Below are 14,898 nucleotides of genomic sequence, written 5' to 3'. Positions count from 1 at the left end.
GTAACAAGACACATTTTTCCATGCCAATTCTAATAAGAAAATGAACTAAAAGACTAGATTATCAGCTAGCATACATCCTTGTACCTTTAAAGGAAGTGCTCCGTCCTCGTCAGAATCGCGAACCTCTACACAACAGGATATGTTACGAGCCTTGGGAAAGGATTTCTGATGTTCGTACTTGAGACAAACTGGATAGACATACAAGTTATTTTTGTAGCTGTCGAATGTATCACAAAGGTGGCCCTTATCTGGCACAAACTCGTCAATTTCCACTGCAGGCGGGTCCGGGGGTGGCGTAGGAAACGGTTTTACTGGTATCAACGATGTGGTCAAGGAATCTGTAATTCATTAAAAAATAATGGTGATTTAATAAAGCTAAAATATCAAATTTTATTATCTTTATGGTCCTTCAAGTATCAAGCATTCACGTTGCATGATTATATCCTTGTTGACTACCTACAAATTATAGCGGTTATCTTATTTTAGCCTTTTTTGTGCTAGACATGCTGTGCTAAAATTGGATTGTGCTAATTGTATTTCCTAGTTATAATTATTATACAGCCCATATGTATGATTGCATAAATTCATCATTAATTGCTACAATTCGATAGCGCCAAAATTATAAAGTGATTGTGTCAATGTTGTTGGTTCTTTTTTCAATATTTCCTATTCAGCCAATCTCTGCTCAGAAGACCTCTATATTACTAGTTCAACGCTAAGCTGGATGAGCAAAAAAAAACATAATGTATGGAAAGATGTTCTCTTTAAAGTAGGGTCTACTAAATCATAAATCATCTTGATTACTTGCAGTTGCAAGTTTAGAAGTAAAATGATTTAAGCAACTGAAGAACATTTCTTCAATGCATTTAAATGTCACAAGATTGACTTTTTATCTACATCAATTTTGGACATACAACAAAACCTAGCTAATTTAGGGAATGTTATTTAGATAAAACTAGTTACTTGATAGAGGTTGGTCCACTCCTAATTTGTGGAGACTGATTTTAAATGTGGCAGGGATTTCCTGTAGCTTTCCCTGTTTCTCTGGTCTGAAATAAAACAACAAACATTTACATCATAAATATTACAAAAATTATCAATCTGCAACAGTTCTAATTCTGCGCGCAGGATTTGAAACAGAAAATATTTCACAAAATTGTTGAATTATATGATTTTTTAGGGTAAAAACAGAATTGTTATTGAAACAACAGTTTTCCATTTTACATAGTATAAACCATTTTTTTCTGAATCCTATTTGCTTCTGCTAATTTCACAATAAAATAAGAGATCCCAGAGGGATCTTGGCGCCTACCAAAGAATGATCTATGTCTGCTAATGGAGAGAGATAGTTCACTTCAGTACTTTATGAGAAACATCGGTAACAAACTTCAACAATGAAATCCAAGATGGCGGATGGTTGACCATCTAGTTGACCGATCAGTCCCAATAGACACTATGCACAACAAGGAAAGCCTACTTGTGGAATTTGAGAGAGATCCCTTCAGTAATTTCAGAGTAATAGTGGAAACTATCAAAATTCAAGATGGCAGCCGGTCGGCCATCTTGTTGACCAATCAGTCCCAAAAATTCTCAAAATGCAATGTGGGCAACTAGGGTCCTAGAGAAATTTACATATGAAATTTGAGACAGATCTATTCAGTACTTTCTGAGAAATAGCGGTAACAAACTTCAACTACCAAACTCAAAGATGGTGGTCGGTCAGCCATCTTGATAACCGATCAGTCCCAAAATGTAATATGTAAAACTAGGGTCCTAGGGGAACCTACATATAAAATTTGGGAAAGATCCCTTCAGCCCTTTTTGAGAAATAGTGAACGGACAGACAGACCACGGACCACGGACCACAGACGAAAAGCGATTTGAATAGCCCACCATCTGATGATTTTTTTAGATTTTTTGTCTGCTTATAAGCATCCACCTTTCTTTGATTAAAAGGTTTTTATAATTCATTGTATTTTTGTAAACACTTTATCATGTTTTGTAGGATTTACTTTTGTCGTTATGACCTAAATGCTGAGTTAATTCCTACTTTCTGAGATCTTGTAAATGTTTAATGACGTCGTCCTCGGATAGTTTTGATCCCTCATGTCTGTAAATCTTCAACTCGGATGGACCATAATTAGATGACACAAGTTGTCTGAAAATAGACAAAATGATGACAGCAAACTCATAAGCACTGCTTTTGAACTTATTAAATTCCAAAAAGTTCCTTTATAATGTTAACTCGTAGAAATGTCTGTAACTTTTTAAGCAATGAAATTTTTACCTTGCGGCCCAGCCAAAGGGCATTCTGTAATGGCAGATGTTACTACATACCTTGCGGCCCAGCCAAAGGGCATTCTGTAATGGCCGATGTTGTTACACAGTTGTTTCATCTGTTTGTACTGTTTGGCGGCGGTACGGCCGGCCTCCCCGACCTTGAGGTACGTGTCGGTGGCCTGGGACAGCGGGCCCTGTAATACCTTCTCTATCCTTACAAACAGGTACACCTCGGAATGGCAGCAGATTACAGAAAATACACCCTGGATAAAAATTACAAACAATTTTGAGAAAAATCCTCCACTCGTTAAAAACTGTATTCACCAAACATCAACTTCATATACAACACTGTGGTGTTATTTTTCTCATTTCAAACTTGTGATACCGTCCCTAAATGATACCTGTTGACAGAATATTCAGCAAGACAAAACTTTACCCTGATAGTAAGCCTCGCAATAGTCGCACTAGTATTGCTATTTGGACACCATTGCACTCTCTCAGCTCCTTTCTCCCTTCAATTTGCTGGATCTGAACATGCTTTACTTTAACATCATAAATACATATTTCAGAGGTTATCTTATTTCAGCTATTTCAATTTCACACTAGCAACTCTGTTTATTTTCTGTTTTATCTTTTGTAAAGCTATTTCGGTGATTGCGCTAATTCCTTGTTGTATTAACCTGTTCCAGATCGACTTTGTGCTAAAATTTGCTTTCACTAAACTCTCATTCTTCTCATCATCATTCCAACCTCCCTAGCTTAGCCCCATGTACCTCTTTAATCTCAAATGGTTTTTATAACTTCCACAAGCTCTGATTGAAGTACTACTGAAGTCATATCTGACAATCTGATGACCTCTGAACCCAATCTGACCCCTGTACCTGTCTGTTCTGAGCTAGGATCCAGCTTTCCTCCAGTCCCCTGAGGTCCGGAGAGGAGTTCTTCCCCTCCACTGTGTGTAACCGGTCCGAGGCATGGAGAACATCTGAGGGAATCATTTCCTTGATCTGCGGGTCATTAGGATCCATGTGGAAATCCTCGGATATCTTTCGTCCTTCTTTAGCATCATACAGACAGAATGTCAGAAAGAATGGCTCTGGCTGCAATGTATATAATATTACATAAAACAGGAAATCTTAGTTAAGAAGGGTGCTGGGGGTGGGGGAATAATAAATAGTAACAGGTTCAAAGGGTTATAACTCTGTCCAAACGAAAATATTAGAATGAATCTGTACTTTCCTATGTTAGAGAAAGAAACTTTCAGTATAAAGTTAGGTTTCAGTATCATCATTCTGGTTACTATAGAACATAATATGGGTCGTAAAATAAATTTTCTTCTCTTCTTTTATAATAACAAATATGTAAGAAGTGATACACTGTTATGTAGCTGCAGAGATAATTCTTACCCATCAGACCATGTGATGTAAACATCAGAATTTAATACTTACGTTACAATATTTATTTCCACACTTTAATTCATCGCCAAGGTTAAACTGGAGTTTGAGTTTGAAATCCAGTAACCGTAACATAAATCGCTCTCGGTACTGGGAAGGATAAACGTTAATTTCGTCCCCTTCCTCTTCATCCTCCTCATCCTCCGGCAAACATCTCTGTGGATTAAAATTGATGATTATATAGGGATTGAATGTATTTTTCTATTTTTCTAATTTTCATAGCGGCTATGAATAGCAGAAGATATCTACATATCTTCCGAGGAGCGCTAACATGCTCCACGAGAATATGTAAGCTACTTCAATCCATATATTTACATTAGCCGCTATGAAAGGTTATTATATTATATTTAAAATTATGACACCCAAATACGACGAAGAAACAAGATTAATGGAACAGCTGGATGACAAAGTCGATCCACAATGTCGCATTTTCAAGCTTCCGCCTTCCGGTCGACTTTTTTTGCAAATGACGAACGGTAAACAAGAAATATAGTTAAAATAAGATTTGATTGACTTATTACATTCAACCTTTGTTGATTCTATATCAAGAAACAACACATTCAAGATTATACATTAAAATGTTGTGGGGGACTATTTTTTATTGATATGAAACTGGCGTTATGTTTGAAATCAGCTGATCGATGCACGAGAATCGTTGTATTCATAGTGTATTCATAGTGATTTCATTGGCAAATGTTTGTTTTCATCAGTTGGTTGATTCATATAGTGATGAAACACTCGGAAATGTAAATATATGTTTAAAATACAATCTTGCTTGTAATAAGCATTTTCATTGGCTTAAAAATACTTTATTGGACCATAAAGGGAACAAGGACCCAATGATCCTAAATCACTCACCTGCTGTCTGATAATCATTGTTGTATACTATGATATAAAAGATTCAATAATAATTTCTATGTAAGACCAACGTAATTTCATGTTTCTCTCAGGCTCTTTGATATCCCCAAGAAGTTCTTAATTGTTTTCTTGAAATGGCTTTATTAGCACAGTCCGTGTTGAAACCTCTCCGTACGCGCGCGGACAGGGATATAACCCGTTAGCCGTCGATAGCGGGGTCAAATTTTTGACCACCCATTTATGCATATTATTTTCTCGCTATAAGCGTGTTGTGGACGTCACATTAGAATCCGTCTGGTCTTTTCAGCTTGTATAATATCAACTAATGTGCTTTCCAACTTTACATCGACGGTCACAGGAAAAAAGACGATCAACAATTTTTTTATGATGATATTTGAGATTGAACCGTTAATTGTACTGGTATTAATTTTGCTCGAATGTAAATAACTAAAAGAGCTGAAATTCGGATGTTTTTCAAATAAATCTATATGACTCTAATATATTTTTCGCATTTAACAAAATGGGGAAAAAATGTCCAGGGAAATCCAAAAGTTTGTATTTAGGTTTTTGTCAGGATTCAAATATTCCCCATAAATGCTTTACAGATAAATTTTTCCTCCAGTCTGTATTTAGATACATTGTGAATTGAAAAAGCATTGCGTGACTGTAAAATTAATAGGTCAGGTAACCTGAAACTGAAATATCTAGCAGATGTCCAAAACATCGGCGGTCCTGGTCCGCCGTATCTCGTGCATATCTATTTTTTAGATATTACACATGAATATTAATCATTACAAAAGAGTGTTGTGTATATTTCTAAACTTGGCACAATTAAGTAATTACATTTATTTACAATTTGAGTAATACATTCAATCAACATGTGGTAGCTAGCGGATACGTATTTAGCTTTTTGATATTATCCCAGTGTGCATCAAAATATGTCAATATTAAGTAAAACAAACTATATTTTTTTATCCACAGTACGGTTCTAAGCATTAAATTTTTAATTGAAAAAAAGGGAGATAAAATAACCAGATAATATATTTTAGCCATCAGACTTTGATTGTCGGTTATGTAATAATCAGGAAGATACATGTTTTTCTCTCCTCCTGTTACAGAATTGACATTCATCGAACTCACTGTAATTCTGGTTGTGGTGTTTGAAAGGGTTGCTATTATTCAAAAAAGGAGGAGGATATAGCGGGTATTTGGATTGTCGATTATCTGACCAGGTAGTTCAGTCTACATCGTTAGGATTGTGATTTGAATGTATGGAAACCCCGGGATATCAATCCCGGTCTTGGTACATTTTCCTTGTCCTTCCATATTTTAAAATGAAATGTATGTAATATTCAAATGGTAAATCAACATCCTCTGTTCATGACCTTGCAGAATTATCTTACACACTAATGAACACACCAAATGTATTGATATCTATTCGTATGATAAATTTAATAATGGAGTTGACTTATTCAGAAAAAAAATAGTTCTAAATTCAACTACTTTTCATCTAAAGGGAACCTTGATAGTCAATTCGGGGATCCAGTCATAAGACGACTGTAATTATACAAATAATGTTTAATTGATTTATACATAATCTTCCGTAAGGTCTGGTAGTGTGTTATGAACGATAAGCTAATATGTTTTTCACCCTTTTATCGAATCTACATTGTTATAGTCATACAAGGAGGGTTACAGCATTAATCATAAATATATATTTATTCATATTCATTTCTGTATGTTCATGTTCATAGACTATTATTAAAATCTCAGGTATGAAATCATACAAAATTCACAATAAGGATTTTAAGGATTAGTATAATTTTTAAATCATAATGATTTTTTTTAAATCTACACTTCCACTGTATCTAAAATTACATTATCAGAAATTCATTGTTGTATGTTCTGCTTTTTAGTAAACGTTATGGATAAAGTTTCTGTAAAACATATAGGTATACATATTTTTTTTTAGGTATAAGAAAAGGGGCTCGGCCCATAAAAACATTCTCAATTTTTTAGCAATACCTCATAGAGGAAAATTATTATTTTAAGTTTATATTTCTTGTTCTAAAAAATCTGTCTGAATGTAAGTTTTTGTGCCTTCCTGTATGCTACTCCAATTCATACATAATATATATCCATTTTTTATATTTTTACTCAAAATACTATGCACATATTTGCATCGTTATAGTTGTAAATTAATTTGAAATAAAAACACGCATTATAGATATATTCATGAAAATTGTTTTTTGTGATTTTACTCGTAAAAAGATATGTTAATTATTGCATTTTCAACACAGAAATGTACGATAATATAAAAATATCTATCTAAATCTCATTCTGTGTCCGAACATCATTTTGATATCGTTATCAAAGTGGACTGTTTATCTAATCTATTTTAGCCTTTTTGCAATTTGTGGCCTTGAATGAAGGTCAGATTATTTTATCTGAACAGACTTGGTAGCCCTTCATCCCAGCACGGTACAGATCAGATATTTTATTTAGAGTATCATTAACCACTTCATGGTTTATTTAGAGTATACTCAAATCTTAATCCTCTGCTTCAGTCCCCAAACTTACATTCATATGAGGATAAACCCTAAACAGGTTCTGTCTTCCTTCCTGTCGAGATTTGGCCAGCGTGGAATCTGTTTCTCGATTATACTGTAATATGAAACAATACATATATATATGTATTACTGATCTACAGTTTCAAATATGTGGCTAGATATCTAAAGTGCATCCTCAAAACATTGATTACAGTAAAATTAATTGGAGAAAAGAAAATCATAGACAAAGTGTATATATTTAGCTCCTATTCAAGCAACACATCCTTAACCACAATAATTCCATAGTCTTCACTGCTTCACTCCCTTTCCATGGAAAGGCCTAGTATTATACCCTATTGTCTGATCCAATTGTCGATAACTTCTTTTTCTATGTGGTTAAATGTATCTATAATATTTGTTAACAATAAAATATTTTGCAATGAAATTACAATCCCTTTTTCCACTCCGATCTCACTATACTATTTCCATCACCATCTAACTTTTAACTTGTCATTTCAGATCATGTGATTCTACATCTCCCTAACCCCCTCCTACCCCCACCCTCTATTCCTCCATCTACTAACTCCTACCTTCTGTAATTCTGGATGCATGCTATGTTCTACCTCCAACCCCCACCCTCTATTCCTCCATCTACTAACTCCAACCTTCTGTAATTCTGGATGCATACTATTGTTCTACCTCCAACCCCCACCCTCTATTCCTCCATCTACTAACTCCTACCTTCTGTAAATTCCTTCTGTAATTCTGGGACATGCATCAATCTGTTCTAACCTCCCAACCCTCCCTCTATTCCTCCATCTTCTAACTCCTACCCATCTGTAATTCTCGCATGAATACTATGTGTCTACCCTCACCCCCCATCCCACTATTTCTCTATCTCTTCAGTCTCTTAGTCGAGCTCCTCCCCATCTATAAATTGCCATGGATGGCATAATATGTTCTTACCCCCACCATCTCCCTACTATTCCTCCATCTACTAACCTCCTACCTTCTGTAATTCCGCATCGAATACTATGTTCTACCCTCCACCCCCATCCTCTATTTCTCTATCTCTTCACTCCTCCCTTCTGTAATTACTGGATGACCATACTATGTTCATATCCCCACCCCTAGTCCTCTATTCTTCATCTACATAACTCATACCTTCTGTAATTCCTGGATTGCATTGATACGTTCTACCCCCCCACCCCCCTTACACCCCCATCCTCTATTTTCTCTATCTACTTCACTCATTCGTTCTGTAATTCTGGATGCATGTATCGGGCTTTCTACCCCCCCCTCCACCCCATCCTCTATTTTCTCTAATCTCTTAACTCCTACCTTCTTTAATCTGATGCATGTTTCGTTTCTACCCCCCCCACTCACCCCCATCCTCTATGTCTCTATCTTTTCACGTCCTCCCTTCTGTAATTGGATGCATTACTATGTTCTATCCACCACCACCAGCCTTCTATTACTTCCATTCTACTAACTCCTACTCCTTCTGTAATTCCTTGATGCCAATGCTACTGTTAACCCCCCCCCTCCACCCCAGCCTCTATTCCTCCATCTCTTCATCCCTATCTTCTGTAACCCTCTGGATGCCATGCTCATGTTCTACCCCATCCCCCTCCCTCTGTTCCTCAATCGCAGCATTCCCTACCTTCTGTAATTCTGGACCCATGCTATGTTCTACCCACCCCTATCCTCTTATTCTATCCATCTCTTCATTCCCTCCCTTCTGTAATTCTGGTGCATACTATGTTCTCACCCCCAACCCCCACCCTCTATTTCTCTATCTCTTCACTCCTCCCTTCTGTAATTCTGGATGCATAATATGTCTACCCCCACCCCTCCTTCTATTCCTCCATTACTAACTCCTACCTTCTGTAATTCCGCACATGAATACTATGTTCTACCTCCACCCCCATCCTCTATTCATCTATCTCATTCACTCCCTCCCTTCTGTAATTCTGGATGATTACAATGTTCCTTTTTTTTTATCTATCCCCCACCCCTAGTCTCTTATTCTTCATCTACTAACTCATACTTCTGTAATTTTCTGGATGACATGCTAACGTAACCCCCCCCCCCCTACACCCCATCCCTAATTTCTCTAGCTCTTCACTCTCCGTTCTGTAATTCTGGATGCTGTACATTTCCACCCCCCCCCTCACCCCATCTCCCTTTTTCCCTGTATCTCTTCACTCCTACCTTCTTTAATTCTGGAATGCATGTTACGTTTTTCTACCCCCCCCCTACACCCCATCCTCTATTTCTCTATCTTTTCACTCCTCCCTTCTGTATTCTGGATGCATACTATGTTCTATCCCCCACCCCCAGTCTCTATTCTTCCATCTACTAACTCCTACTTCTGTAATTCCATGCTATGTTCTAACCCCCCACCCCTCCACCCCCAGCCTCTATTCCTCCATCTACTTCACTCCAACCTTCTGTAATTCATGGATGCATACTATGTCTACCTCCAAACCCCCACCCTCTATTCCTCCATCTACTAACTCCCTACCTTCTGTAATTCACCCTGGGTAACATGCTACCCCCACCTGGTTCTATCTCTTCATTCCCCCCTTCCCCTTGTTCTACCCACCCTTTATATTCCTCCATCTCTTCATTCCGCCCTCTCTGTAATTCTGGATGCATGCTATGTTCTAACCCTCCATCCCCATCCCTCTATTTCTCTATTCTTCACTCCTCCCTTCTGTAATTCTGGATGCATACTATGTTCTACGCCCCACCCCCCCCTCTATTAATCCCTCTATTTCCTCCCATCTCTTCATTCTCCCACCCACCTCTATCATCCACTTCCCTCCCTCCCTCTGTAATTCTGCATGCATACTATGTTCTACCTCCCCTCCCCCATCCTCTATTCCTCCATCTCTTCACTCCTCCCTTCTGTAATTCTGGATGCATACTATGTTCTACCCCCACCCCCACCCTCTATTCCTCCCATCTACTTCATTCCTACCTTCTGTAATTCTGGATGCATGCTACTACCTCCCATCCACCCTCTATTCCTCCCCCCCATTGCTCCCACCTGTAATTCTGGATGCATACTTATGTTCCCCCACCCCTCCTCTATTCCTCCTATCTCTACAACTCCCTACCTTCTGTAATTCTGGATGCATGCTACTTGTTCTCCACCCCCACACCCCTCTATTCCTCCATCTATTCATCCTCCCTTCTGTATTACCCTCCTACCCACTCCCTTCCCTCCCTACTTCATTCTGTAAATTATCGGATGCATGCTATGGTTCTACCCCCACCCCCATCCTCTATTTTCTCTATCTATTCACTCCTACCTTCTGTAATTCTGGATGCAATGCTATGTTTCAACCCCCACCCCCACCCTCTATTCCTCCATCTCTTCGATCCCTACCTTCTGTAACCCTGGATGCATGCTATGTTCAACCCCCACCCCCATCCCTCCTATTCTCTATCTCTTCACTCCTACCTTCTGTAATTCTGGATGCATGCTAATGTTCTACCTACCCCCCGCACCCACCCACCCTCTATTCCTCCATCCCTCTTCATCCCTACCTTCTGTAACCCTGGATGCATGCTATGTGTTTCTTCCCCCCACCCCCATACTCTATTTCTCTATCTCTTCACTCCTACCTTCTGTAATTCTGGATGCATGCTATGTTCTATTTTATCACTGGACTTTTCAGGTGTACTTGTTTCCTCTGAAAAACAAAGTAATACAATCAGTTACACAAAATATATCACAAGCTTACTGAGTATTTAGTATATACATAATAAATGTACATGTCCCCTTTGCTGAAATTCACATTTGTCCTGGATATTTCGATTATTTATACACAGGTGACTGTAATTATAGTGAACTGATCCATGTTTTGTATATTATAGGGACAGCTGGTCACAAACGCACAAGTACAGATGTTAACAAAGACATAACTAGCCTTCTACTATTGAATGATTTTTTTACTTGAAGGTATTTCACAAACATGTACAGAATCTGTACATACAAACCTGTGTCAGAGTGCATAATTTGGTGATAAATAAATAAGAAACAAAGCCATGAGAGTGCTGACAAACTTTACTTGGACAGATAGAAGGACAGATGGACAAATGGGGATAAAAACTAATCTAACTCGATCAGCAAGATTACTACTGACTTCAGGATGTTTAAAAATCGGTAATAAGTACTTCATGTGAAAAGTGATTTATCTTGCATTGTCTAACCTATGACCCATTGAATGTAATTCAAATGGAATTACATGCATTCTACAACCTTTGACCTACAGACTACAGAACAATTCCATAAACTTATTCTGTAAACTTTGACCTTTTCACTATTCCAAAGAAAAAACTGTAACCTTTGACCTACTTATTAAACCAATCATGTTTTATGCAACCCTTGACCAACTGACCTTTGATCCTGTCCATGGAGACATTGGAGGCAGTCTCTGCAGCGTTGATGACCTTATTTAGAGTCTGTATCCAGGCGTTACATTCAGTGTCGTTCTCTGCTGCAAACGAGTAGGAAGCTTTCTCCTGCATTTTCAACTCAAAGCAGTACTTGCCCTTCTTAGGATTCTGAAGTAAAATTGATTATAAATTTCATGAAGCAAATTCTGTAAGTTCACCTGTTTTATTATAGAGTACCTGATAATTGCATCACATTACTTAATACTTCAACCACTAATAGATCACAGTAGGTATTTACATTTTGTAATAGACAGCAGAGCTTAAACACTTCATTTAATTCTACTGGTCCCTTTTAACCATTCCCTGACGAAGGCCATGGGTAGCCATTTTATAGGTTGCTATGGATAACTAAAATTTTAATGTACTATGAGGAAAAGCCGATGTTGGCTCCCAGAATTTTCAGAATATACATAGAACAATTTGCAAAATTAATTACATTGTAAAGATAAGATAACCTGTCATAACAATGTAATGTTTACCAGTATATATACGTTGTGACTTACCTGTCATAAAATGTATGTTACCAGTATATATACACTGTGATCTTACCTGTCATACAATGTATATGTTACAAGTATATACACATATGTGACTTACCTACCTGTCATACAATGTATGTTACCAGTATATACACTGTGACTTACCTGTCATACAATGTATGTTACCAGTATATACACTGTGACTTACCTGTCATACAATGTATGTTACCAGTATATACACTGTGACTTACCTGTCATACAATGTATGTTACCAGTATATACACTGTGACTTACCTTGTCATTTTACAATGTATTTACCCGTTACCAGTATATACACTGTGACTTACCTGTAATACCAATGTATGTTACCAGTATATACACTGTGACTTACCTGTCATACAATGTATGTTACCAGTATATACACTGTGACTTACCTGTCATACAATGTATGTTACCAGTATATACACTGTGACTTACCTGTCATACAATGTATGTTACCAGTATATACACTGTGACTTACCTGTCATCCAATGTATGTTACCAGTATATATATTCATTGTGACTTACCTGTCAAACAATGTATGTTACCAGTATATATACATTGTGACTTACCTGTCCATACAATGTATGTTACCAGGTATATACATTGTGACTTATCTGTCATACAATGTATGTTTCCAGTATATACACTGTTGACTTACCTGTCATACAATGTATGTTTACCAGTACTATACACTGTTGACTTTTAAACCTGTCATACAATGTATGTTTCCAGTATATATACATTGTATGACTTACCTTGTCATACAATGTATGTTACCAGTATATACACTGTGACTTACCTGTCATACAAAGTATGTTACCAGTATATACATTGTGACTTACCTGTCATACAATGTATGTTACCAGTATATACGTTGTGACTTACCTGTCATACAATGTATGTTACCAGTATATATACATTGTGACTTACCTGTCATACAATGTATGTTACCAGTATATACACTGTGACTTACCTGTCATACAATGGTATGATTACCAGTATATACAATGTGACTTACCTGTCATACAATGTATGTTACCCAGTATGTATACGTTGTGACTTACCTGTCATACAATGTATGTTACCAGTATATACTCATTGTGACTTACCTGTCATACAATGTATGTTACCAGTATATACACTGCGACTTACCTGTCATACAATGTATGTTTAACCAGTATATACGTGTGACTTACCTGTCATACAATTGTATGTTACCAGTATGTACGTTTGTGACTTACCTGTCATACAAAGTATGTTACCAGTATATACATTGGGACTTACCTGTCATACAATGAATGTTTTCCAGTATATATACATTGTGACTTACCTGTCATACAATGTATGTTACCAGTATGTACGTTGTGACTTACCTGTCATCCTCAATGTATGTTACCAGTATATAACATTGTGACCTTACCTGTCATACAATGTAATGTTACCAGTATATACACTGTGACTTACCTGTCATACAATGTATGTTTACCAGTATATACACATGGTGACTTACCTGTCATACAATGGTATGTTACCAGTATATGTACACTGTGGACTTACCTGTCACTACAATGTATGTTTACCAGGATATGTTACACTGTGACTTACCTTGTCATTTACAATGTTATGCTACCAGTAGTATATACACTGTGGATACTTTACCTGTCATACAATGTATGGTACTCAGTATATATACATTGTGACTATATCTCTATATCATTACCTGTCATCCAATGTATGTTTACCAGTGTATACACATTGTGACTTACCTGTCATACAATGTATGTAACCAGTATATACACTTGTGGGACTTACCTGTTCATACAATGATATGTTACCAGTACCTCTATAAAATTATGAATTACCTTGTCATCCAATGGTTATGTTACCAGTACTGTTCATGGTGACTTACCTTGCAGGCCTCTACAGGCTATGGTCCAGGAAATATGGCTCCTTTTGTGTCAAAGCTTCCTGTCCATCGTTGTAGATGTTCATCACGTAGGAAAAATCTGATTCTTGTTTCAGGGCAAAGTAACGCCGTTTAAATTGCTGAACAACAATCATATTTAGTCAAACGTAAAACTCCATTTTGAAACAATTTTGTTTGATACAACACAAATCGGGTATCTATAAGAATCAACCAATTATAATTATCATAACAACCCACTAAAAGAAGTCATTGTGAATTTTATTCCTTTGGGCCACTGAAAAGATGTCACTGTGCATTTCATTCCTTTCGACTTGCAGCTAGCATTGAATACTATTCATTGTGTGTATCTTGTGATTAAATCATTCTGGCACAATTTACTGCTTTCTCACTGGAAATTCACTGCACTTAAGAATCACAATTGGATACTACCATACAATGATACCAATACACATGAAAACTGTTGGACTACGGTGTGTATAGTAAACAAACTATAAAAACTTCCTAGAATCCGAGAGAAGTGACGATTGGTTGGTTCATCTAACCCCTTTTTTATCAAAGATTAGATAACTGTGAATATTTACCCTTGTAAAACTGATAATGTTTTCTTTGCCTCCATCAGGCCCTTTAAACAACCATCCTTCTTTAGTAATCGTGGTAGCCATGGAATTTCTATTGGACACATCCTGGAATACAATCAAAGAAGATTTTATTATTTCATTCACTAGAACAATAAGCTCTTTTTCACTCATGATTATATTTTATTGTACTGAATTATATTTCATCAAATGTACCACTAAGAACATGACAATTATCAGCAAAAACTACCTACATCCTCTTT

At 37.0% G+C, this 14,898-nt stretch overlaps 1 protein-coding gene across 1 annotated transcript in view; it reads right to left on the bottom strand.

Annotated features, from left to right (window-relative positions):
• The window catches only part of LOC138307289 (dedicator of cytokinesis protein 9-like), a 74,647-nt gene extending 60,594 nt beyond the window's left edge, over positions 1 to 14,053 (bottom strand). Inside the window, exons 1-10 of the mRNA XM_069247942.1 lie at positions 14,043 to 14,053; positions 11,554 to 11,719; positions 10,778 to 10,845; positions 7,173 to 7,256; positions 3,729 to 3,890; positions 3,162 to 3,380; positions 2,338 to 2,543; positions 2,051 to 2,158; positions 964 to 1,049; positions 85 to 338 (exon numbers count right to left, since the gene is read on the bottom strand). Coding sequence (XP_069104043.1) covers positions 85 to 338; positions 964 to 1,049; positions 2,051 to 2,158; positions 2,338 to 2,543; positions 3,162 to 3,380; positions 3,729 to 3,890; positions 7,173 to 7,256; positions 10,778 to 10,845; positions 11,554 to 11,683 — 1,317 coding nt within the window. The 5' untranslated portion in view covers positions 11,684 to 11,719; positions 14,043 to 14,053. The remainder of the gene's footprint in view (positions 1 to 84; positions 339 to 963; positions 1,050 to 2,050; positions 2,159 to 2,337; positions 2,544 to 3,161; positions 3,381 to 3,728; positions 3,891 to 7,172; positions 7,257 to 10,777; positions 10,846 to 11,553; positions 11,720 to 14,042) is intronic.
• Between the last annotated feature and the right edge of the window lie 845 nt (positions 14,054 to 14,898).

Source organism: Argopecten irradians, chromosome 14 (genome assembly GCF_041381155.1).
Source record: "Argopecten irradians isolate NY chromosome 14, Ai_NY, whole genome shotgun sequence".
NCBI lineage: Eukaryota > Metazoa > Mollusca > Bivalvia > Pectinida > Pectinidae > Argopecten > Argopecten irradians.
The sequence above is the reverse complement of the archived record's forward strand: the minus strand, read 5'-3'. Positions and strand labels throughout refer to the sequence as shown.